This window comes from Lethenteron reissneri, chromosome 60, assembly GCF_015708825.2.
Source record: "Lethenteron reissneri isolate LAM-NWPU_2019-01 chromosome 60, ASM1570882v1, whole genome shotgun sequence".
In the NCBI taxonomy this organism is placed as follows: domain Eukaryota; kingdom Metazoa; phylum Chordata; class Hyperoartia; order Petromyzontiformes; family Petromyzontidae; genus Lethenteron; species Lethenteron reissneri.
In genome coordinates, this window is record NC_083838.1 from 6,005,294 (window position 1) to 6,030,877 (window position 25,584).

Genomic DNA, 25,584 nt, shown 5'->3' on the forward strand with positions numbered 1-25,584 from the left:
TACAAAATAACCTAGCACGCGTCGTCATTGCCCACACTCATCCCCGCCTCGACTCACTAGCTCGTCTCCGCGCTCTCAACTGGCTCCCCATTGCCAGTAGGGTCACATACAAGACCGCCTGCCTCTGCCACAATGCCTTCATATCCGCCTGCCCGCCGTATCTTTCTTCATTACTGACAACTTGCAGCTCAGCACACGGCAGATGCCTGCGCAGCGCGACTCACGACCTCCTCTCAATACCAAGATCCAGGATGGTCATGTCTACGCGCCGCTTCTCGGTGGCAGCCCCAACAGTCTGGAACGATATCCCTCTGCACATTCGCAGCATCACCTCAATCGCCTCCTTCAAGAGACACTTAAAAACTCACCTCTACAATCATGCTTTTGAGCGACTCTGAGCTTGGCTCCGCGCCTCTGAGTTGCGGCCACTACGTCTGCAAATTTGCGCGCGTTACAAATTGTACTATTATTATTATTATCTACATCTGCAGAACGTGAAGAACTAGTGGCATCTCCATCTACAGAACGTGAAGAACCAGTGGCATCTACATCTGCAGAACGTGAAGAACCAGTGGCATCTACATCTGCAGAACGTGAAGAACCAGCGGCATCTACATCTGCAGAACGTGAAGAACCAGTGGCATCTACATCTGCAGCACATGAAGAACCAGTGGCATCTACAGAACGTGAAGAACCAGTGGCATCTACATATGCAGAACGTGAAGAACCAGTGGCATCTACATCTGCAGAACGTGAAGAACCAGCGGCATCTACATCTGCAGAACGTGAAGAGCTAGTGGCATCTCCATCTACAGAACGTGAAGAACCAGTAGCATCTACATCTGCAGAACGTGAAGAACCAGTGGCATCTGCATCTACAGAACATGAACCAGTGGTATTTACATCTGCAGAACATGAATAAGCAGTGGCATCTACATCTGCAGAACGTGAAGAACCAGTGGCATCTACATCTGCAGAATGAAGAACCAGTGGCATCTCCAGAAGATTGTGCAACTTTTAATTCCATTCCTCGTGTTTAGTATACACGCCGTACATGATTGCAATCGACAGAAGTTGGACTTACGAACAGACCTCTAACTCGTTCGCAAGTCGAGGCGTCCCTGTATTTGGTTTGCTATCACCGGTGTCTGATCCCAGGCATCGCAGTGGGTACACTGTGGACACAGTGGCTGGCGTTCCAAGGGCAAGAGGCTCTCTGTCATTGTTGAACCTAGTTTATCTGCCCAGAGACGATGATGGTTTCACATCGCACTTCCAGTGTGCTTGGGTCTTGCCTCGGAATTCCAAGTTCCCTCCACAAGTTACCAACATGCTCAAGAAACGTCAGGTTAAATATGCCACGCAGAATTGTACGAAAGAAAGCCAAGTGGTGGGGTTTCGTGATGTTGATTTAGAAGAAATATACATTTGTGTTTTATTAAGTCAATTCTGCTTAAGAGGGATTAAACATAATTTTAAAAAGAGAAATGTACATTTGAATCCCAAACACTGCTTGACATTGTGGCGGACAGGCCTGTTAAAAGATGCATCACCGGGCCACTGTGTTTGGGAGACACAGATGCATTTTCTTTGTTCTTTCAGTAAAGTCACGTTGAAGGGAAATAATAAAAGAATAAAAATAAAACATAATAAAATTCTCACGTTTCGGCCACAACGCAAGCAGCCGTCCTCGAAACGTGAGAATAATTTTATGTTGTATTTTTATTATTTTATTATTTCCATTCTACGTGACTTTACCGAAAGAACCAAGAAGATGAATCCCTGCAGTCACGAAAGCTTTAAATCGAGACACAGATGCAGTTCACTCTTTACCGAGGGCTCATCGGTGAGCCAAAGTCAGCTGCAGACTGCCACAGAATATGCAAAATGTACAGCCTTGTTGTCAACCTACCACTGAACCACTGCTCTCCTGATGCCTGCGCGAGGTTGTGCACATTTACACTTTACGTACCGTTGAAGTAAACTGCGAGCAGCTGGACATTTGCGAAAAAGAGCTTCATAGCTCATTGGATTCCTCCAGTACAAATAAATATTCCGAGTGTGATGATTGGGGAGTGAACAAGACGGGGGGGGGGGGGGGGGGTGAAAAGCAAACAACGCAAAGTTTACGGCAACCCACGAAACCTAAAAACCAGCGCCTTTCGGTAAAGTCACGTAGAAGGGAAATAAAAAAATAAAAAAAATAAAAATAATCAAATAATTCTCACGACGTTTTGGCCACAATGCAAGCAGCCGCCCTCAGGTTTTATTTTTATTATTTTATTATTTCCCTTCTACGTGACTTTACCGAAAGAAACAAGAAGATGAATCCCTGCAGTCACGAAAGCTTTAAATCGAAATTTAACCCACGCCTTTGTTGAAGTGAACAATCGCGCGAGCACGCTTCACCGCCCTGGTCACCGACAGTTGCTGCTGATGGTGGTGGGGGGGGGAGCGCAGAGTTGGGGACGTGGCGGAACAGGACAAGGGATTTGTCTGCACTGCCCCGGGCAACCCCCGCAACAATCCGTGGTCAACTCCGTGGTCTGTGGAAGAAGACAGCCATTCAGACTTGCCTTCCTTTTCATTGATGACATCTTTATTTACCGATTACCTTTAGGCTATCCATTGCGCAACGGTTGCACTTTATTTTGTGCTCGGTTGCCAAGTTACTTTACTCGGTCGGAGTCAGCCGTCGAGGTCGTGACGGGTTTCCATTTCTCGATTGAAAGCTTTCGTGACTGCAGGGATTCATCTTCTTGGTTCTTACGTGACTTTACCGAAAGAACCAAGAAGAGGGTTTCCATTTCATTTCTCTGGCTCCATCGCCCCCTGTACCGTTCCCGTTCTGCTGCAATGTGCGCCGACGATGCCCACTTGATCGACGGCGCTACTGGCACGTAAAATTAGAGGGTTGAATATACTCGTGGTTCTTTCGGTAAAGAAACTAGAACCGTGAATGGGCTCGGGGTTGATAATGTTGTTTTTGTTGTTGTATTTTTGATAATTGCATTGCGAAAAAAAGAACGTGAAAAGCATCATAGGTTTCGATTCCCGCTCATGGCCAACATGAGTGACCATTAACTGAACTGGTCCTGGTCTTCCCCCTAGCTCGCAGTCACGAAAACTTCAAATCTAGAGGGTTGAATGAACGCGGGCCCGCGAGCCCTGCGACAAACCCCTGTTTGTGCCGCGTCGGTCACCGTCACCCAAGCAAAAACCTCGGGGGCTCAACTCCCGCTTGGGACCGAGCCGTGACGAGGTCGGGCGCTGGGGACTCGTAGTTGAGGCCCACGAAGCGACTGCGCCCTGCCGGGTCTGGGTGTGCTCCCACGCATGCCCCGTGGCTGTTCTCCGGACACTTTCCCAAGTTCCTTGCGCGTGCCGTGAGAACGCTCTCAAATGAACGCGCAGGTCAAACACCCCCCCCCCCCCCCTCCTCGAAGTTGGTAGCCGTCTGGGAAGGGAAAACAATAATCGCGACGCTCAGGCGAAGTTTTCCTTGGCGAAACAAATTCAATTTAGTGACCGCTCAAGACGCGCGCGCACGTCACGGCGCGTGACGCCCTTCGCACGGCGAGCCCCAAGCTGCAGCGGCAACGTCGAGCGACGTTGGAGGGGAAATCTTTCCCGAGGGCCAAATAGGATTTACGCGTTGACACACGCGCAGCCTGGCGCTATCCAATAACGCAACGTGCACGTCAACCGGGCGTAAAGGAGACATAGATAGGCAGTGACCGAGCGTGATGTGGCCAGGTCAAAGATTCATCTTCTTGGTTCTTTCGGTAAAGTCACGTAGAATGGAAATAATTAAATAATAAAAACAAAACAAAATACAATTATTTTCACGACGTTTCGGCCACAACGCAAGCAGCCGTCCTCGAAACGTCGTGAGAATTATTTAATGTTTTATTTTTATTATTTTATTATTTCCCTTCTAAGTGACTTTACCGAAAGAACCAAGAAGATGAATCCCTGCAGTCACGAAAGCTTTAAATCGACAGGTCAAAAGATATTTTCCCCTCGAGTACCCCATTTATTAGTGCGCCTAAACTGCTTGCAGCGACGGATGACTATCGTCCGTGCGGGCTGTACGTGACCACGAGTCTCGTGAATCTAAGTTGTGGGTCACATCAGGCCCGTGGGCCAATGGTTCCTCAGCCCTGAGCTAGACCAACAGCTGGTGGGCAGAGAGACGAGGGAGGGGGGGGGGGGGGTTGCCGTGTGGGGGGCCGCTGTTGGCTTGTTTCATGGTCCACCGAGCGAGGGTCGGTGTGGGTCGCGACGAAGGGATGCAGGCCGGCGTTTTGAAGGGAAAAGTGAAGACGGGGGGGGGGGGCTCTGGCGAGCGACTTCGAGGCCCCCATGCCCCCCGCCATCCCCGGAGAGGTTCAGAGGCGCAGTGTGAGCGAAGTCTGCGCCATCGCGTTGTAGATGAACGTGTCGTTGAACGGCACGAACTGGTGCGTGATCACTTTGATGGCCTCCTGCGCGGCCGTTCCTGCGAGGGTGGGGGGGGGGGGACAAGGGTGGGGGACGAGCGAGACGGTCGCTTTGGTTGCTCTGCACACCGAAGCCGCTCACGAGGACTACGCAGAAATTTCGATTTAAAGCTTTCGTGACTGCAGGGATTCATCTTCTTGGTTCTTTCAGTAAAGTCACGTAGAATGGAAATAATAGACTAAAACATAATAAAATAATTCTCACGACGTTTCGGCCACAACGCAAGCAGGTGAAGACCAGGTCTGCCGGGGAGACGCTGAAAGAACCAAGAAGAAGGACTACGCAGTTGAGGACTCGGCAGTTTTCCACCGCGCAGCCGACCCGTGCCGCGACCGCGTCTAGCCGTGCCCGGCGCGGGTCCGGAGTCGCCAGTGTTTACTCTACATTCTGCTAAAATCTGAAAATGATTAACCCTGACCCCTGACCTTGCTTGGCCCTTAGTCACAAACGGCTGAGTCCAGATTTAGATTTCAGTCGGGTATGTTTTGGTAAGAGAAACGAGAAGCATTTTTGCATCCGGCACCGCACATCCATCGCACTGGTCAACACACTTTTTCTGGCATAAGGTATTCCAACGGTTTTATAACACTGGTCAACACACTTTTTCTGGCATAGGCCATTCCAAATCTGGCATCAGTTTTTGTCTATCACATCAGGTTTTTGAGATATCAAATATTGCATTTTCAATAAAAAATGCAGAAGAAAAATATTAAATGTGGATATCTACATAAACACTATCCTGAAAATACAGCACCATATTTTAACACTAAAGCAGTCACTGACTCGCAACAACTTGCAATCATAAGTGACAGAGTTAATTTCGGGTAAAATCTATGAAAATGGGGTATGCCGATAGCATAAAAATGAGATGTGATAGAGCAAATCTGAGATCAGATTTGGAATCGGCACCCTGAAATTAGTCTAAAACAGCTGCAAAAGTCCAGGCCAGAATTTTTTTTTTGTTGACCAGTGTTATCCACCTCTTGTGTTGAAAGTACCGTTAGCGTCCGCCGCTTACTCCCGTCTACCAGCGACTGAATGAAACATTTTCAGTCACCATCTGTCACACGCTCCTGCGACTTACACTCCAACTAGCACCTGCACGTCAGCGACTCTCATTGCTCCATAACCACGGCACATTTCCCTTTCAGGCCGCTCCCTCCTTTGCCTGCAACTCTGTCGTCAGTCTCGACCACCGACTATCATCCCTGCTCGCGACCGGTCCCTGGGCCAAGCCCACTAACTTTTCATTACAATCAACACGATTCCTCTAACTTGCGTGGTCTCTCTCTCTCTCTAATACGAGCATTGCTCTTCCTCGTCTGTCAGTGTAATTCCCCGGGCCGATGTGCATTGGTGGTTCAAGCTGCGATGAAGTCTCGGCTGCCGCGCGCGCAGCACACACGAGTTTAAATCGTCCGTTCGTCTCAATCGCTCGCACCTCCGATGAAGGAGGCGACGGTGTGAGGCTCCGCCGCTCCGTACCGACAGCTGCAAGACAACAGCAAAGACACACGTGGCAGCTTGCTCAGACACACGTGGTTAAACAGGTGGTTAAACAGGTGGTTAAACAGGTGGTTAAACAGGTGGTTAAACAGGTGGTTAAACAGGTGGTTAAACACGTGGTTAAACACGTGGTTAAAGACGTGGTTAAACACGTGGTTAAACACGTGGTTAAAGACGTGGTTAAACACGTGGTTAAACACGTGGTTAAACACGTGGTTAAACACGTGGTTAAAGACGTGGTTAAACACGTGGTTAAACACGTGATTAAATACGTGGTTAAACACGTGGTTAAAGACGTGGTTAAAAACGTGGTTAAACACGTGGTTAAACAGGTGGTTAAATACGTGGCTAAACAGGTGGTTAAACAGGTGGTTAAAGACGTGGTTAAACACGTGGTTAAACAGGTGGTTAAACAGGTGGTTAAACAGATGGTGAAACATGCAACCCGGGGGACAGGGGAGGGGGGGCAAATGGGCAGTTGACCCCCCACCCCCTGTAATGTCACAGAGGATGTTTGAGATTTATCATGAATGTAAAATTGTTGCACATAACGTAAAAGGAGAGTGTGCGTGGAGGGGAGTGGAGTGAGATGAGAGGTAGGACGGTGCGTGGAAGGGAGTAAAGTGAAATAAGAGGGGAGAGGGAAGAGAGTGCGTAGAGGGGAGCGGAGTGAGCTGAGCGGGACAAGGTAGGCAGGGGCGAGTCTACGGAGCATCTAGAAGGTGATGAGCGGGAACCCCGGAGCTCGGCTCGTGCGACCGTAGGATGGGAACCGAGGGACGTCTGGCGGCGGGACGCTGCACGTACAACTCATGCAGGTACTCGTCCTTGACGGTACAGCGGAGCCCCCACTCCTGCAGCAGGCCGGCCACGCACGCCCGCAGCTCGGCCACATCCCGGTCCACGTCCTCGGCACGCACACCTAGCCAGGAACAGCGGTAGTGAGCGTTGCAGGTGGGTGACATGTTAACTACCTCGCCTGGTATGCAGGAGGTAGTGGGTTCGATCCCGACCCTGACCCCTGTATATTTGAAGTTTGCGTGTCTCTCTGCCCATGGATTTTTCTCCGGGTCCTCCGGTTTTTACCCTCCAGGTTTAGGAATATGCGTTTAGAGTATTTGTCTTGCGATAAATTTCCACGTGATGAGCCACGCAGTTGAGCTACCATTTGTGGCCAGGTCACTTCTGAAAAAGAGCTACGTAGCTCAGTAAGCCTTAACTTGGTAAAACAAAAATAATTTATATATTTTTTATAGTATATTAGTTTCAAATGAGTACCTGGTGCGGTGTGTAAACATCGCCACCGGGGTGACAAATGGGTGGTGCTGGCCACTCACCCCCTGGTGTGCCATGCCGGCCTTCATAGGTGCACATTAACAGCACTTGCCTAAACAGTCTGGCTATACGGGGGTCTTTGTACACATGAGGCACGTTGGCATAGTAGGGGGCACAGCTGATGCATCTGCCAGTCACATCAGTCAGTCAACCCCATAGCACTTGGGTCTGCCCCGTGACCTCCTGCCAGCGGGCGTTCGACACTTTACGTGGCCTCAAAGTGCACATAGCCTGGCACAGGCGCCGTGGTGACGGCACGGCCACTTAGTGGCGAACGGCTGTTGTTTGTGCGGACACGCGGTACGCGCGCTCATACCTGGGTAGCGGCCGTACTGCTGGTAAAAGCGGTCCACTGCCCGCAGCATGACGTACAGCACCGCCTCGCCTTCCGCCGACTCCAGCTGACTGCCTGCACAAACGCGCACAGCAAAGATCCCCCCCCCCCCCGTCCCGTATAGCCTTAACAGAATGTTGTGGCGAGTGCTGTTTGCGACATGCCACCTATGAAGGCCGGAACAGCACACGAGGGGGGTGGGTGGCCAGCACCACGCCCGGCCGACTTTGTCTACCAAGTGGCGATGCTTACACATCCCACCAGGTATAGTTCTCGTTTGAGGCCGAGTCGACCTGGGGGAGGCCCAGGATTAGCTTAGATATCATCACTGGTGTTGGCCCAGGAGCGGGAATCCAACTCGGATCGCCGGGTTCGTAGCGCAGTGACACGCGCACACACACACAGCAACAAACATGGGTAAGATCAGCTTGGCCAGGGGTAACGATATGACAACACCGTGCCCTCCCTCCCTCCAACTAAAGTTGAAAGCATTATCACGTAAACTCTGTCGCGCTACGCTCAAGCATCGTCCAATATGAACGATATTTGACTGAAAATCTGCGTTGCTATGAGGAACTTCCCCTATAGAAAACCGGTCACGTTGATCAAAGCGCTTTAATCAACACTTCGTGATAAAACGGCCAGCACCAAGAAGGATAAGCCTTCTTGGTTCTTTCGGTAAAGTCACGTAGAAGGGAAATAATAAAATTATAAAAATAAAACATTATAAAATAATTCTCACGACGTTTCGGCCACAATGCAAGCAGCCGTCCTCAGGCGAAGAACAGGTCTGTCGGAAAGACAGCGTCTGAATGAAACGTCGTGAGAATTATATTTTTAAAAAGTTTAATTTTTATTATTTTATTACTTCCCTTCTACGTGACTTTACCGAAAGAACCAAGAAGATGAATCCCTGCAAGTCACGAAAGAAGCTTTAAATCGAAATTTAAAGGATAAGCCTTGTCGGCCAGTGCGATGACATCACACGCCGTGCGACTCCCTCCCTCCCTCCCTCCCTCCCTCCCTCCCTCCCTCTCTCTCTCTCCCACCCTTCCACTCCACTGCACTCCCTCCCCGCGCGCACTGCAGATGAACAGTCAACCCGTGGCGCTGCAGACGAAACAACCGCGTGAACACGGAGAATGTCCAGTCGTGGGTTAGCAACTGGCGGCAGGTCACCTATGTCGGCGGTGAGGGCGGTCTCAGCGTCGTACTCCTCGGCCAGCGAGCGACACCTCACGACGCGCAGGAAGGCCGCGTGCTTGCCTGCGAGAGGAGCAACACGACAACAATCTCCACGTTAAACGGGGTGGGTGGGGGGGGCGGTGGGGCCTCCACATCTCACTGAATATTTGTTGAGGTCACTGCTATCACTCGCTGGACCGAGGTAGCAGGTGACACGTGGCTAGTAGCCACAGCCGTAGTAGCGAGAGTTACGTTGGATGTGGAAATAAGGAGTTAAGACGTGGATATAACGCTTTGTACCCTGTGTAGGGTTAGCACAAATTGTGGAAGATTGCATATGAACAATAATAATAATTATATTTATTACAACAGTGTAATGGAATCAAGATGCTTTTCCGGGAGTGTGCTGCCAAGTTTCTGCAGTGAGGGTGATGTTGCTGCTGTGTCGAGTAAGATGCAGGGTACTTATTTATCAGCATTGGCATAAACTTAATTTGGAACTTTCGTGACTGCAAGAATTACTCTTTGGTTCTTTCGGTAAAGGCACGTTTCGATTGCCTATGTTTGTCTCTCTCTATGTATCTCTGTGATATCTGTCTGCTTATATGTTTGTCTATATGTCTCTGGTTCTGTGTTTAATCTCTATCTCAAATTTAGCATTCTCAGGAAGAACGTAATCAACCAGGTAGGGTGTTGACTGTTATGTTATCCGACTCTCGGTTGTATTGCATTACATTTCTGAGTATACTAGATTTGTGTTTCTATTTCATTTATACCTGATGATGATTGCTTGTGTTGCAATCGAAACGTCGTATGCTAGTATTTAATTTATTATTTTATCTTTATACGTCACTTTACCGAAAGAACCAAAGAGCATTTGGCATATTTTGCGTGAATGTACGTCGCCCTTCCTTGGCACCGTACGTAGCCAAGCGTGCAAATCGGATGTTGGGTTTTTATTTCTTTTTAGCCCGAGGAAGAAACCGGAGCACTTGGGAGGAAACCCATGCAGAACAGGGTGTGTGTGTGAGAGAGAGAGAGAGAACGCACCAACTACACACGCAGAATGGCACCCTAGTCAGGAGTCTAACCCGGGCCTCCCTCCCTTCTTCGCCGTGTTATCCATTAGATAAAGGGTCGGCGTCAGCGCACCCGAGCGGTGGCTGAGCACGGCTACGGATGCTGTGCCACGTGACATTACTCACAAAACAGCCTCACGTCTCCCTCCGATATGCCGTCCGCCGGCTGCGAAACACACAAGCGGCGGCCGCGTTAGTCCTCCGTGCTCGGCAATGCGAACCTCAAGACATGTTCACCGTCCATTAATAACAACTCATCACAACTGAGTAAGTTCGGTATCTGTGCCACGCGCCTCACCCGTCCCAGAGATTGCAGCAGCGAGGCAGTGAGCTTCCCAACAGCATCAGCGTCTTGCTTCGCTTTTTCCCGGTACCTGCAACAGCGAAATGTTGTCACACTGAGCCCCTATTCACACTGATGGAGTACAGGAGGTGTCGGTGTGGCCCAACAATGCTGATGAGTTTGGGGAGACATATTTTTGAAGGCTTTACAATTAAATTTGAAAGCATTATCAACGTATGCTCCGTTGCTCTACTCGCAAGCATCGTCCACTATGAGCGATACTCGATTGTGCAGAAAAATGGGTCACGTTGATCAAAGGGCTTTCCCAAAACTTAGCGATAAAACGTCCAGCATCAGGCGATAAAAGGTCCAGGACTAAGATGGTAAAAGCCTTCATAATAAAGGTTTTTTGAGCTAGATCGCGTTATTTATAAATGTGTCGTAACCCTCCACCACCCAACACGGCCAAACAGTAAAAAATGTGTTACGTTGACAAAAGACAAATAGTTCACTGCTTTAGCCCACCGGTGTGTTGAATCAACATCATTTAAAATTCAACACACCGGTGGGGCTAAAGTAGTGAACTATTTGTCCTTTGTAAACGTTACACATTTTTTACTGTTTGGCCGTGTCGAGCGGTGGAGGGTTACGACACATTTATAAATAACGCGATCTAACCCAAAAAACCTTAATTATTAATAATATTGGTCGCGAAAGCCTACGTGTTAAACAAGGCAAGCCTTGTCGGCCAATTCGATGACATCGCGCGCGACGTGGTCTCTCTCCGTGCGGCTCGGAACGTAACGTCGCCGCTAAATAACCGCTTGGACGGATTCCGGAGTGTTCCGGAATCCATCCAAGCGCACGTCTCCTTCCTAGCTTACGTCAATCCCGAGGCGGCTCGGTGAAAAGACAAACCAGGACACGGCACGTCTGTCTAAGGGGCGGGGGTCAAAGTTCAGCGACGGGCGCCCCAGGGCGGAGAGGCTCGGGGTCACGCACACGTTCTGGAGGCGCACGAACTTGTCCGAGTCGGCGATCATGTCCGGGATGGAACCACGCAGCGGCAACACGCCCTCCCCCCCCTCGGCCTCCACGAAGTCTCGCAGCGCTCGCACGAGCACCCAGAAGTCGGCGCTCTGGTGGCGGGAACGTCAGAGCGGGAAGAGACTGTTACATGGCGGTGGCCGGGGGAGCTGTGGTGCGCGAGAGAGTTTGGGTGTGGGCGAGCGGGAGGTTGGGTGTGGGTGAGCGGGAGGTTGGGTGTGGGTGAGCGGGAGGTTGAGTGTGAGTGAGTGTGAGTGAGTAGGAAGTTGAGTGAGTGAGCAGGAGGTGAGTGTAGGTGAGTATGAGGTTGAGTGAATGAGCAGGAGGGTGAGTGTGGGTGAGTGGGAGGTTGATTGTGGGTATGAAGTTGAGTGAGTGAGCAGGAAGTTGAGTGTGGGTGAGTGGGAGGTTGAGTGTGAGTGAGTATGTAGTTGAGTGAGTGAGTATGAGGTTGAGTGAGTGAGCAGGAGGTGAGTGTGGGTGAGTATGAGGTTGAGTGAGTGAGCAGGAGGGTGAGTGTGGGTGAGTATGAGGTTGAGTGAGTGAACAGGAAGTTGAGTGTGGGTGAGTGGGAGGTTGAGTGTGGGTGAGTATGTAGTTGAGTGAGTGAGTATGAGGTTGAGTGAGCAGGAAGTTGAGTGAGCACTCGGCTGACATTTCCGCCCACCTTGGCCGAGAGGCTTTGACAGCTGGGGTCACTGAAGAGTTGCCGAATACCATCAGGAATCTGGACAAAGCGCAGTCGAAAAAAGAAAAAAAATGTGATTGTGCGTTCGATTTAAACGCCACACGCGCAATCCATATTTTGATTGCGGAAGGCACCCGGATACGGAGCTCACGGTGGGCTAAGTTGCGCGCTGGCCGCAGGAAGGGGATAGCCCCTCACCAACTACCGTCGACGCCTGCGATGAGCACGGTTGGCTACGTATGGCGCGAAAGAAGTTCAACATACATATGTAGTGACACAGCGCCGACTGCTGTCCAGCAGCGGAAACTGCGGTGGACAGTAAGCGCACAGGCCGTGGAGCGTGTCCACGGTGTGTGTGTGTCTCAACAATAAACCCGGTGTGTGTGCCGGCAGGGCGGAGGTACTAGGGCAAGGGTCACGGAAGACCTCATCGGGAGGCACCTGGAGCCCGCTAGTGGGTTCGAGAAGGGAGCGGAGAACGGGGAATGAAAGCAGCGGAGAGCGGGAGCTCCGGGCTGCCGGTTTGGGGAGTGGACTCGTCTCGTCTCGTCGTCTTCGCCCGATAATTGTGTGGTCGGAGAGTAGTTGGCTGTCTCGGTCGACGCCGTCGGCGCAACGCGGTCAGGGTTGTGTCTAGGCCGGGCTGTAAGGCAACGTGGTCGAGAGAGGAGGCGATCCGTGCGAGTGTGAACGGCCGGAGTGGTGTAACGGAAATAAAAGAGAAGGTACCTCCTGCAACTACGTCTCTGACTGCGTGCGCTACACACACAGAGGAGGACACTACACATATGTAATAAAAAACTTTGTCACACACTGCTGGTCTCCGTTGCTCTTTTTATTTAGCTTCTTGCTCGCACCCCGCTGGTCCTGACAGCGGACCAGCGTCTCCTCGCGCGCCCCGCACGCGCTCCCTCGTCAATCCTTCCGCCCCCCCACTCCGCACACCGCTGGCCGACGGTGTGCTGAGGTCCTCCAGCCACGTGGCTGATGGCGCGGATCCCCTCCGGCCACCCAACGTGGTTCAGCTTCCTCACTCCAACAACTCACCCGGAGCCCTTCCGGGCTCCCCCCTATATCCCCTTCACCACGTGATCCTGTCTCCTCCCCTTCCGACACCGTCAGATCCGGCCTTCCCATAGCGCACTGCTGGCTCCACCCCCGTTCACCTCGCTTCCGATTGGACCCGAGGTGAGCGGCGGGCCCTCCCACACGCCCCCCATGCTGGGCTCCGCCCCCCAATACCCCGGGCCGTATGATTGGGCCAGAGCCCAGCAGCGAACCCCGTTTACGCTCGCGTTACACATACATACACGCAAACGCAGGCAGCAGCCCTCGCTCACCCGTGTTGGGTTGAGAGCGGTCGTTGTGTTCTTGATGGCCTCCTCAAAGTTCTCCTCGACAGACGACGCTCCGTGCTCGTTCTTGATCATCCCTGCAAGAACGAACGCTCCGCACAATCAGCCGCTAGCAGGGGGCGTCTATCCATATGTAATGTGAGGATATATCCGGGTTGCTGATGGGTCACACCTCGCTACGATGATTGTCTCTGCCGGTCCTGGCCCATAGCCAATGGGGGGGAAGTCTAGGGGCGTGGCGCTGACGTAATGGGAAGGTGACATCTGTAAGTAGAGGATTGGTTCTGCTGGCTTTAGCCACAGCCAATGGGGGGACGAGTCAGGGGCGCGGTCCTGGGAACGTACGATGAAGTCTAGAAGATTCCATAGAGGTCAACCAGGATTGGTGGAAAGGTACCACGTGACCCGGGTATTAAAAGGGGTGGAGACGGACAACACGTGGTGAGATCTGGAACGAACGGAGGGTGAGGCCACGCTGGAGTGGGGTCCAGGCTACCACGTGGCCACGCGTGTCTCTCACTCCCTCTCACGCTGTCTGTCAGCAGCGTGAAGGAGTAAGACGGGAGTGTTGTGAACGAAAGACAAATAAAGACCGGATTCCAGAAGTCGCTTCCACGACCTTTATTACACATACATAACAAAAACTCACAGCTCACTGCATTCGGGATGTAAACTTACGGATAACACAAAAGGGGATTTGCCCAGAACAGCTGCACCGAACCTCAAGGCAGCAGGATCCTGTCCGGAGATGTCTATCCAATGGGGTGCTGCGGTGGCGAGATGTTAACTGCCTTGCCTGGTATACCGGTCATGGATTTGATCCTAACCCTGACACCAATACTCCTAGGTTTTTTCGGTAAAGGCACGTAGGTAAAAAATAAATAATAAAAATGAATAATAATAAATAATATAAACATTTTTTAAAATAAAAATGTTCTATTTTTTTATTTCTATTATTTTCTATTATTTTTATTACTTCTTTTTATTATTTATTTTTTACCTACGTGACTTTACCGAAAAAACCTAAGAGTATGAATCATTGCAGTCACGAAAGCTTCAAATCTAGAACCGACTCCAATATACATGGAGTTTGCATGTGTGATCGTGTGGATTTTTCTCCGCGTCTTCCCTGTTTTTCTCTCCAAGGTTACAAACGTGCATTTAGAGTATATGGCTGCTTATACATTTCCACATGATGATAAGCCACCTCTTTGAGCTATCATTTGCGATAGCCAGGTCACTCCCTGAAAAAACTAACCCGTAAAAACAAAGTTTTTCACTATAAATCCATTATATGCGTGGCATCGGTTTTATTTTATTATGTTTTTCTTGAGTAAGAGTTTCATTTTTATCACATTGGTATTTTAAATTAAATATGACATTTTTTTTTTCCTAAAAAGTGAAAAATTTTTGCATTTTTTTTCTCACGAAAATGCATTGTCACGCACAACGAGTCTGTGTGCAAAATGTCAGCTCGATTGGATCACGGGAAGTGGGTTAAAAACGACCGAAATATTTGCACGGTCGTAAGCAAGCAAGTGAACTTAATATAAAAGATTTAAAAATAGCTACGTAGCTCAGTGGCCTTAGCCTGGTGAAATAAAATAAATAGTTCACTCTGCGGTAGCGGGAGGAAACCCGGAGCTAAACCAACTCTTATAAGAGTGGACACCACATGGAGGTCTGCAAGGACCGGTAATTACAGGTAGTCCTCTGCTTACGATGGAGATGCGTTACGACGACCCCATCGTAAGTCGAAAATATCGTAAGTCGAAGATGGTCTAGCCTGCCCAGGAGTCTTAAAGAATGGTGACAATTTAGCAAAACAGAGCAATTTAGAGTACTGTACTCTATAAACTATATACTGTATGTATTTATTAATTACAATACTGTATTGCACAGTAAAATTGAAAGTAAAAAAAGCAAGGTAAATTCTTAGCCTACCTATGTGAACTGCAATTTAATAGAAAGTTTTTTTTCAGGAAACAATCCTATCTGCTATAAAAACTTTTAACATGCATTGAACGTATCGTATAGTGGTAACCCTAAAATGAAATCGCTAAAGCTACGTATCATAGCGTAGTGTATAGTGTAATGTAGTGTATAGTAATCATGTAGTGTGTAGTGTAGTGTATAGTAGTGTATAGTGTAGTGTATAGTAATAATGTAGTGTATAGTGTAGTGTATAGTAGTGTATAGTGTAGTGTATAGTAATCATGTAGTGTATAGTGTAGTGTATAGTGTAGTGTATAGTAGTGTATAGTGTAGTGTATAGTAATCATGTAGTGTATAGTGTAGTGTATAGTGTAGTGTATAGTAGTGTATAGTGTAGTGTATAGTAATCATGTAGTGTATAGTGTAGTGTATAGTGTAGTGTATAGTGTAGTGTATAGTAGTGTATAGTGTAGTGTATAGTGTAGTGTATAGTAGTGTATAGTGTAGTGTATACATGCATTGAACGTATCGTTACGTATCACATTGTGCCGTACTCGCCAAGATTCTGTCCGTCGTCTGCATACTTGAACGATGTTAGGTTGTCGGTGGCAATTTTGTCGAATCGCTATCGCCATCGTAAGATCGAAATATCGTAAGTCGGACCCCATCGTAACTCGGGGACTACCTGTATTATAAAATCCGCGTGATGCGTTGCCATGCTCTCTAAGTTTGGGAGTGTCGTAGCGGGGTCACCAGCCGTACTGGGAACGAAGCCCCCCCCCCCACCCCTCCCCACCCCCAAGGCATCACAATCTAATTCTAGATTTGAAGCTTTCGTGACTGCAAGGATTCATACTCTTAGGTTTTTTCGGTAAAGTCACGTTATTGTACAGTATTATACAGTAAATTCAGCTGTGACGGTCCCACCTGATGACGGAGACTTGTGTTGCCTCCGAAACGTCGCGATTAATTATTTTATTTCTATTATTAGTACTATTTATTATTTATTATTTATTTTTTACCTACGTGACTTTATCGAAAAAACCTAAGAGTGTACATCACAATCTGTGATGGTGCCAACCCCACCAGGAACCTACACACGGGGCTGGCACGGGGTCGAGGGGAAGCGCTCAAGCGATTGCCATACCTTGCCTGATCAGCTCCTTAAACTGGTCCTTCTCCTTGTAGTTCTTGGGCAGACTGCCATCGTGCTGCAAGCACACGCACAGCGTCACAGTGTAAGATAACGACACGGGCCCAGGAGAAAGAGAGAGCAAGAGAGTGACGGGGTAACGTTTATTCTTTGGTTCTTTCGGTTAAGTCACGTCTAAAGATAAAATAGTAAATTAAATAATAGCATATTACGACGTTTCGATTGCAACACAAGCAATCATCATCAGGCATAAAAGAAATAGCAACAAAAATCTGTCTGTAGTTTTCTAGTTAGATTTTTGTTGCTATTTCTTTTATGCCTGATGATGATTGCTTGTGTTGCAATCGAAACGTCGTAATATGCTATTATTTAATTTATTATTTTATCTTTAGACGTGACTTAACCGAAAGAACCAAAGAATAATTCCTGCAGTCACGAAAGCTCCAAAATTAAGACGGGGTAACGTTTAAGAAACAAGCCGCGAGCACGGTGACGGGAGGGAACCGGGCGAAGGGACGACCGTCACCTGTGACCTCCACACGTCCAAATACTTGGCTACCACCACCAGCCATGGCGTATGACTGTGCTCCTGTTGATCACACACACACAGAAAGACAAACATCACGAACGTATTCTAAACAGGCTATTGGTGGAAAATGCAAGTGACAGCATACTGAGATCAGAAGTATAATTTTTTTCAAGAGACCTGCGTACTCATTTAGCGAATTACTCATTTAAGGCTGAATCAACCTAGGGGCGGACCAGGATACGGTTCAAATGCCACAAGCTACTGATACTATCCATGATTGCTGAACAAACTCCGGCCATCGGGAGCGTAACACGGTGCCACAAGCCATCAATGCTTGCGTACACGTACAAACACACGCGCACGCAAACAATAACAACCGCTTAACACGAAGGCTTTCGCGACCAATATTATTCATAATCAACGTTTTTGGGTTAGATCGCGTTATTTATAAATGATTTCACGCTTCAACACACCGGTGGGCTAAAGCAGTGAACTATTTTGTCTTTTGTCAACGTGACACTTTTTTGCTGATTGGCCGTGTCGGGTGGTGGAGGGTTAGGACACATTTATAAATAACGCGATCTAAACCAAAAACGCACACACATTCACACGTAATTCTGCCACGTGGGATAAGATGAAGAAGACGGTCGTGAAGCTCTTATAGAGGGAAATGGGGTGCCGCGGTGGTCAGATGTTAACTCCCTGGCCTGGTGTGCAGGAGGACGTGGGTTCCAGTTTGCATCCTTCCACAATGAGAATCAACATCACGTGTTTAAGAGTATTTGGCTGAATTTTTTTTTTGTCAAGGCTCCCTCCTCCTCTAACCCAGCTTAAATATACGCTGCCAAGCTTGGTGGTGTTTCATTCAGACGCTGTCTTTCCGACAGACCTGTTCTTCACCTGAGGATGGCTGCTTGCGTTGTGGCCGAAACGTCGTGAGAATTGTATTTTATTATGTTTTATTTTTATTATTTCCCTTCTACGTGACTTTACCGAAAGAACCAAGAAGAGGAGTATTTGGCTGCTAGAAATATCCACGTGATGATAAGCCACCTCGTTGAGCTATCATTTGTGGCCAAGTCGCTTCCGAAAAAGAGCTAGACAGCTCAGTGCTAAAATTAGTCAAGAGTTTACACCATTGGAACCTCATTTGCCAGTAAAAAATATGATAATTGGTTTTTTACCCTTCTATCTGGCAACAAAACTGACACCTTTTTTTTTTTACAAGGAGTCATGTTTGCATAGACCACAATATCTGCAGTTATAATGCATTATGACTGCAGGTATTGTGGTCTATGCAAACATGACTCCTTGTAAAAAAAGGTGTCAGTTTTGTTGCCAGATAGAAGGGTAAAAAAACAATTATCTTAGTCAAGAGTTCTTATTTTAGTTTTGGCCATAATCTAGCCTCTGCTGGGATGAAGGCCTCCCCAAAGCCCACTCCATCTCGCACAGCAAGGCAGCCCCATCCATCCATCCACCTCCTGCGCACGACGTCCAATTGTGTGACACGGAGTTCACCGGGAGTGTGTGTGTGTGTGTGGGGGGTGAGGGTGGCGGGCAGGTGTGAAGCACCTTCTTGTCGAGGAGGGCCAGGTCGCAGGAAGCCAGGTGTTTGACGAGCGCCGGGAAGGGACGGTCGAGGCGCAGGTCTTCGAGCGCGTTGTCCGGGTGCGACTCGACGACCGTGTGCTCGCGAAGTGCCACGCGCATGTAGCCCGCCATGCCGTAGGCTCGGCACGCCAGCAACGGCACGCCCGCCTGCCACAGCACCGCCGCCAGCCGCAGCAGCGTGCTGTCGGGCGGAGGGGTGCGGACGCGGCGGAACGTGCGTGCGTTGAACTGCTTCTTTCGCGCCGTGCGGAGCCGACCGTGTGACGACGCGAGGGGTCGCCGTGTGACGTCGCGAGGGGTCGCCGTGTGACGACGCGAGGGGTCGCCGTGTGACGTCGCGAGGGGTCGCCGTGTGACGTCGCGAGGGGTCGCCGCGTGACGACGCGAGGGGTCGCCGCGTGACGACGCGAGGGGTCGCCGCGTGACGTCGCGAGGGGTCGCCGCGTGACGACGCGAGGGGTCGCCGCGTGACGACGCGAGGGGTCGCCGCGTGACGGCGCGAGGGGTCGCCGCGTGACGGCGCGAGGGGTCGCCGCGTGACGTCGCGAGGGGTCGCCGCGTGACGACGCGAGGGGTCGCCGCGTGACGACGCGAGGGGTCGCCGCGTGACGACGCGAGGGGTCGCCGTGTGACGTCGCGAGGGGTCGCGGCGTGACGACGCGAGGGGTCGCCGCGTGACGTCGCGAGGGGTCGCCGCGCGACGACGCGAGGGGTCGCCGCGCGACGACGCGAGGGGTCGCCGCGCGACGACGCGAGGGGTCGCCGCGCGACGACGCGAGGGGTCGCCGCGCGACGACGCGAGGGGTCGCCGCGCGACGACGCGAGGGGTCGCCGCGCGACGTCGCGAGGGGTCGCCGCGCGACGACGCGAGGGGTCGCCGCGCGACGACGCGAGGGGTCGCCGTGCGACGACGCGAGGGGTCGCCGCGCGACGACGCGAGGGGTCGCCGTGACGACGCGAGGGGTCGCCGTGCGACGACGCGAGGGGTCGCCGTGTGACGACGCGAGGGGTCGCCGTATGACGTCGCGAGGGGTCGCCGTTTGACGACGCGAGGGGTCGCCGTGTGACGACGCGAGGGGTCGCCGTGTGACGTCGCGAGGGGTCGCCGTGTGACGTCGCGAGGGGTCGCCGTGTGACATCGCGAGGGGTCGCCGTGTGACGTCGCGAGGGGTTGTCGCGAGGGGTCGCCGTGTGACGTCGCGAGGGGTCGCCGTGTGACGTCGCGAGGGGTCGCGGTGTGACGACGCGAGGGGTCGCCGTGTGACGACGCGAGGGGTCGCCGTGACGACGCGAGGGGTCGCCGTGACGACGCGAGGGGTCGCCGTGTGACGACGCGAGGGGTCGCCGTGTGACGACGCGAGGGGTCGCGGTGTGACGTCGCGAGGGGTCGCCGTGTGACGTCGCGAGGGGTCGCCGTGTGACGTCGCGAGGGGTCGCCGTGTGACGTCGCGAGGGGTCGCCGTGTGACGTCGCGAGGGGTTGTCGCGAGGGGTCGCCGTGACGACGCGAGGGGTCGCCGTGTGACGACGCGAGGGGTCGCCGTGTGACGACGCGAGGGGTCGCCGTGTGACGTCGCGAGGGGTCGCCGTTTGACGACGCGAGGGGTCGCCGTTTGACGACGCGAGGGGTCGCCGTGTGACGACGCGAGAGGTCGCCGTGTGACGACGCGAGGGGTCGCCGTTTGACGACGCGAGGGGTCGCCGCGCGACGACGCGAGGGGTCGCCGCGCGACGTCGCGAGGGGTCGCCGCGCGACGACGCGAGGGGTCGCCGCGCGACGACGCGAGGGGTCGCCGTGCGACGACGCGAGGGGTCGCCGTGACGACGCGAGGGGTCGCCGTGTGACGACGCGAGGGGTCGCCGTGTGACGACGCGAGGGGTCGCCGTATGACGTCGCGAGGGGTCGCCGTTTGACGACGCGAGGGGTCGCCGTGTGACGACGCGAGGGGTCGCCGTGTGACGTCGCGAGGGGTCGCCGTGTGACGTCGCGAGGGGTCGCCGTGTGACATCGCGAGGGGTCGCCGTGTGACGTCGCGAGGGGTTGTCGCGAGGGGTCGCCGTGTGACGTCGCGAGGGGTCGCCGTGTGACGTCGCGAGGGGTCGCGGTGTGACGACGCGAGGGGTCGCCGTGTGACGACGCGAGGGGTCGCCGTGACGACGCGAGGGGTCGCCGTGACGACGCGAGGGGTCGCCGTGTGACGACGCGAGGGGTCGCCGTGTGACGACGCGAGGGGTCGCCGTGTGACGTCGCGAGGGGTCGCCGTGTGACGTCGCGAGGGGTCGCCGTGTGACGTCGCGAGGGGTCGCCGTGTGACGTCGCGAGGGGTCGCCGTGTGACGTCGCGAGGGGTTGTCGCGAGGGGTCGCCGTGACGACGCGAGGGGTCGCCGTGTGACGACGCGAGGGGTCGCCGTGTGACGACGCGAGGGGTCGCCGTGTGACGTCGCGAGGGGTCGCCGTTTGACGACGCGAGGGGTCGCCGTTTGACGACGCGAGGGGTCGCCGTGTGACGACGCGAGAGGTCGCCGTGTGACGACGCGAGGGGTCGCCGTTTGACGACGCGAGAGGTCGCGGTGTGACGTCGCGAGGGGTCGCGGTGTGACGTCGCGAGGGGTCGCCGTGTGACGTCGCGAGGGGTCGCCGTGTGACGTCGCGAGGGGTCGTCGCGAGGGGTCGCCGTGTGACGTCGCGAGGGGTCGCCGTGTGACGTCGCGAGGGGTCGCCGTTTGACGTCGCGAGGGGTCACGGTGTGACGACGCGAGGGGTCGCCGTGTGACGTCGCGAGGGGTCACGGTGTGACGACGCGAGGGGTCGCCGTGTGACGACGCGAGGGTCGGAGGGGGAACGGCGAGGAGAGCGTGGCGTGAGGCGAGGTTCCGGGCGGCTGGTGCATTACCTTTCCGGCAGCTGTGTGGTGATGACCACGGTGAACTTGTGAAAGAACGTGGGCTCCTTTTCTAAGACTTTCTCCACAGCCTGTTGCATTAAAAGAAACAAATTCACGTCGGAAAATTGCCGCGTGAATGTTAAAATCTGTAAACGTTTCATCATTATTTTTCCCACACCGATCTTTCTGCATGTAAAATGTTTCCTTCTCATAAGTATCCGAGGTATCAATGGAAATAAATAAAAAATTAAAAAATACTTTTTTTAAAAACTCGCTTTAATGAAATGTACTGTCCGAGCTGCCCCTCCCCCTGCCCCCTTCCCCCATCGCCCCTCCCCTCCTTCCACATCCCCCGCCCCTCGGCGTGGCTCCCTGAGGCTTTCCGTGACGTAAGGGACCGTGGTGATTTACAGGCAACGCGAGTTGAGCGTCGACAATTAGAGCCGTAAAAAAGATTGTTAAAAAATATTTATTTTTAATTTTCAATGATAGAATATAGTATTGTCATCAGTATGAAATACCGATACCAAGTTTGCAGTCGATACGACATTGGGATTACGGTTGAAATTGAGTTACAAGATTTTTGGATACGACAACACATACAGTAAGTTAAATGAAAGTGTGTAAAAAGTTTTAAAATACATGTTTTGGATTTTCAATGATAGAATATCGTGTTGTCATCAGTATGACATAGCTATTTTAAGTTTGCAGTCGATAGCACATTGGTAAGTGGATTAAAATTCAGTTACAATATTTCTTTTTTGAGGATACAACAGACGGAGTTAAATAAAAGCGTGTAAAAAAGAGCGGTCCCGATGATGCCCTATCGCCTGCTACTAAACAATAGCTTTCTTTTTTCACACTTTTGTTATGCAGGCCAGGCGTAGTCACAAACCGAACCTCTCCATAAGTATAACCCGTAAAAACAAAGTTTTTCACTATAAATCCTTTATATGCGTGGCAGCGAACTTAATATAAAGGATTTAAAAATATATTCGCCTGTGGAGGACGCGGGGATCGATCCCGCGACCTTTGGCATGGGAAGCGAGGGCGCTACCAACTGCGCTACTCCGCCACGGCCTGTGGAGGGGTTACGCTCTGGGCTCTTACACTCTGACGTTCAGCCAAAGCCATGAATGCGTTCTATTTGAATATATGTAAAATAATTGTTTTTTGCCTAAAAAGTGTAAAATCTTGGGAATTTTTTTTCACGAACATTAATTGTCACGCACAACGAGGCTGTGTGGAAAATGTCAGCTCGATTGGATCACGGGAAGTGGGTTAAAAAACGACCGAAAGATTTGCACGGTCCTAAGCAAGCAAGCAAGCACGCAAGCAAGCAAGCAAGCACGCAAGCAAGCAAGCATGCAAACTTAATATAAAGGATTTAATAAACTTCCTCAAACGAGCAACTTATAACTCCGTCTGTCGTCTTACCTCCTCAACAAAGTTTCCAGACACGTCGCTGTTCAGCTCCTGGATGAGATGCATCGCCGTCTTCGCTCGACTCTGCAACACAAGCACGGCCTAGAGCAGCGGTCGGGAACCTATGGCTCGCGAGCCATATATGGCTCTTCTGGTGACGGCATATGGCTCCCAGACAATTTTGAGTTGAAAAAAAAATACAAAAATCAGTTTGGAACTGATTTTAAATTACTTGTGATATTGCTTAATAATACTGTGTCATTTTAAAGTAATCAGAAATTAGTTTTGAAGATAAAATTTCTCGGGTCACGGGGCCTCAACGCCTGCATGAAGCTCAACCTCACCACGTACGAACCAGACTACAAGGCCATCAGCAAAACCATGCAGCACCAGAAGTCGCATTAAAAGTGATGCATATTTAATTTATTATACGTTAAAAATACTATATGGCTCTCAATGCAATATATTTAGAAATATTTGGCTTTTATGGCTCTCCCAGTCAAAAAGGTTCCCGACCCCTGGGCTAGAATGTCCTTCTCTCTACATGCATCGTAACCTACGACCTTGATCACAACCCTTGGTCATCACAAAACTCTGAGCCCTCGTAAGATTACCGATTATGTTACGAGAAGAAAACCCATTTTTTGAGCACTGAACTCATGAACGCACGGCCCGGCCCATCGTTGCGTGCCACGTGGTGGTCAATTTCTCAACATTTTTATAATATCCCTGAGCACAATGGCAGAAATATGTCCAGGAGATAGATGCCGATGTCGAGGCCTTCCAGCCACGACGGGAAGACTTCAGGAGTTCGTTCGTGTCGGTTTGCTGTTCCTCCTCCGTTGAAGGAGTGGATACCAGTCGCTTTGCTAGTTGGGTCCCTAGTTTTGGTTGCTGGCCACAAACACATTCCTGCGGAGGGAGCTGGTAGGAACGTTGGGTTGCTCGGTCAATGGCCTGCAGGGTCAACGGCGGCGTGGTGTATTCCGCAAATATGGCCAACTGTGAGGGCCGGGCACAAGCCGGCGTGAGTAGGTTAAACGTTGAGTTTTCTAAGGGCACCACGGGGTGACCAGCCCCTCCCCACCCAGCCCCACCCTCCCCACCCCCCACCCAGCCCCACCCTCCCCAACCCCACCCAGCCCCACCCTCCCCACCCAGCCCCTCCCCACCCAGCCCCTCCCCACTCTCTCCACCCAGCCCCTCCCCACCCAGCCCCTCCCCACTCTCTCCACCCAGCCCCACCCTCCCCACCCCCCACCCAGCCCCACCCTCCCCACCCAGCCCCTCCCCACCCAGCCCCTCCCCACTCTCTCCACCCAGCCCCTCCCCACCCTCCCCTCCCCACCCAGCCCCTCCCTCCCCACCCAGCCCCTCCCTGCACGACGGACGGACGGACACAATAATCCCCTGTGGGCTGGTGTAACCAGGAGGTTCCTACCAGTGTTAAACTGCTGTAGCTTGTCTTTATTGAATATCTCTATGGGTCTATGTATCTCTTTCATGAGTACAGACTGCAGTGGTGTACTTGGCTTGCATGGCCACAAATGCACTGTGGCTTGTTTTGCATTGGGGAAAACCGTTCAAACTCTGCCATGCGGCATCGGGAGGGGCCTGACTGAGTAAAGACGTGAAAACTAGAACTGTGAATGGGCTCGGGGTTGATAATGTTGTTTTTGTTGTTGTATTTTTGATAATTGCATTGCGAAAAAAAGAACGTGAAAAGCATCATAGGTTTCGATTCCCGCTCATGGCCAACATGAGTGACCATTAACTGAACTGGTCCTGGTCTTCCCCCTAGCTCGACTCAGCCTCAATTGAGTAACCGGTGCGATGTGCAAACATCGCCACTCGGGAGACAAAGGTGGTTGGGCGTGGTGCTGGCCACCCACCCCCTCGTGTACTGTGCCGGCCTTCATAGGTGCTCGTTAACAGCACTTGCACCTATGGTCTGTTAAGGCTACACATGGAATCTTTGTCTTTGTGTGTCTGTTCAAATGAACCACACCGTGCCTGATGATCCCTGGCGCTGGTGCTTTTCTTTGGCTGCCACTGACCATACTCTTAGGTTTTTTCGGTAAAGTCACGTAGGTAAAAATAATAAGAATAATAAAATAATAATAAAATGAAAATAACTAAATTAAATCACGACGTTTCGGAGGCAACACAAGTCTCCGTCTTCAGGTGGGACCGTCACAGCCAAATTTACTGTACAAGACAGAGACTTGTGTTGCCTCCGAAACGTCGTGATTTAATTATTATTTTATTTTTTATTATTTTTTACCTACGTGACTTTACCGAAAAAACCTAAGAGTATGAATCCTTGCAGTCACGAAAGCTTCAAATCTGCCACTGACCAAGTACATTGAGCATGCGACCTGCACTTTGAATATTAGCCCGAGCCAATCGGTTCAATCGTTCCTAAAATCAAACTGGATTGGACTATCTAGTTTGTGAAATTTTCCTATCCGATTGCCAAAATAATAATAATTAAATGATGACGTCACCCTGATGCTGCTCTATTTAAGACCGGAAGCAACAGGAGAGCTTCACCATTCTTGCCCGATGAAGCTGATTGTAATTATCAGCGAAACGACGTGCTACTCAAATTTTCAAATGCTGTTGATTCTCTCTTCAACACACACCGGTGGGCTAAAAAAGTCAATTAATTTGTCCTTTGAAAAACGTGACACATTTTTTACTGTTTGGTCGTGTCGGGTGATGGAGG

At 51.3% G+C, this 25,584-nt stretch overlaps 1 protein-coding gene across 1 annotated transcript in view; it reads right to left on the minus strand.

Moving 5' to 3' along the window:
• Positions 1–1,002: 1,002 nt before the first annotated feature.
• LOC133357922 (NEDD8-activating enzyme E1 regulatory subunit-like) overlaps positions 1,003–25,584 on the minus strand; it is a 30,198-nt gene continuing 5,616 nt past the window's right edge. The window contains exons 5-19 of the mRNA XM_061576107.1: positions 22,869–22,940; positions 21,441–21,520; positions 18,508–18,727; positions 16,930–16,992; positions 16,398–16,461; positions 13,301–13,392; positions 11,940–11,999; positions 11,228–11,364; positions 10,241–10,316; positions 10,069–10,108; positions 8,858–8,944; positions 7,661–7,753; positions 6,817–6,931; positions 5,945–5,994; positions 1,003–4,501 (exon numbers count right to left, since the gene is read on the minus strand). Of these exons, the coding sequence (XP_061432091.1) occupies positions 4,392–4,501; positions 5,945–5,994; positions 6,817–6,931; positions 7,661–7,753; positions 8,858–8,944; positions 10,069–10,108; positions 10,241–10,316; positions 11,228–11,364; positions 11,940–11,999; positions 13,301–13,392; positions 16,398–16,461; positions 16,930–16,992; positions 18,508–18,727; positions 21,441–21,520; positions 22,869–22,940 (1,359 nt within the window). The 3' untranslated portion in view covers positions 1,003–4,391. The remainder of the gene's footprint in view (positions 4,502–5,944; positions 5,995–6,816; positions 6,932–7,660; positions 7,754–8,857; positions 8,945–10,068; positions 10,109–10,240; positions 10,317–11,227; positions 11,365–11,939; positions 12,000–13,300; positions 13,393–16,397; positions 16,462–16,929; positions 16,993–18,507; positions 18,728–21,440; positions 21,521–22,868; positions 22,941–25,584) is intronic.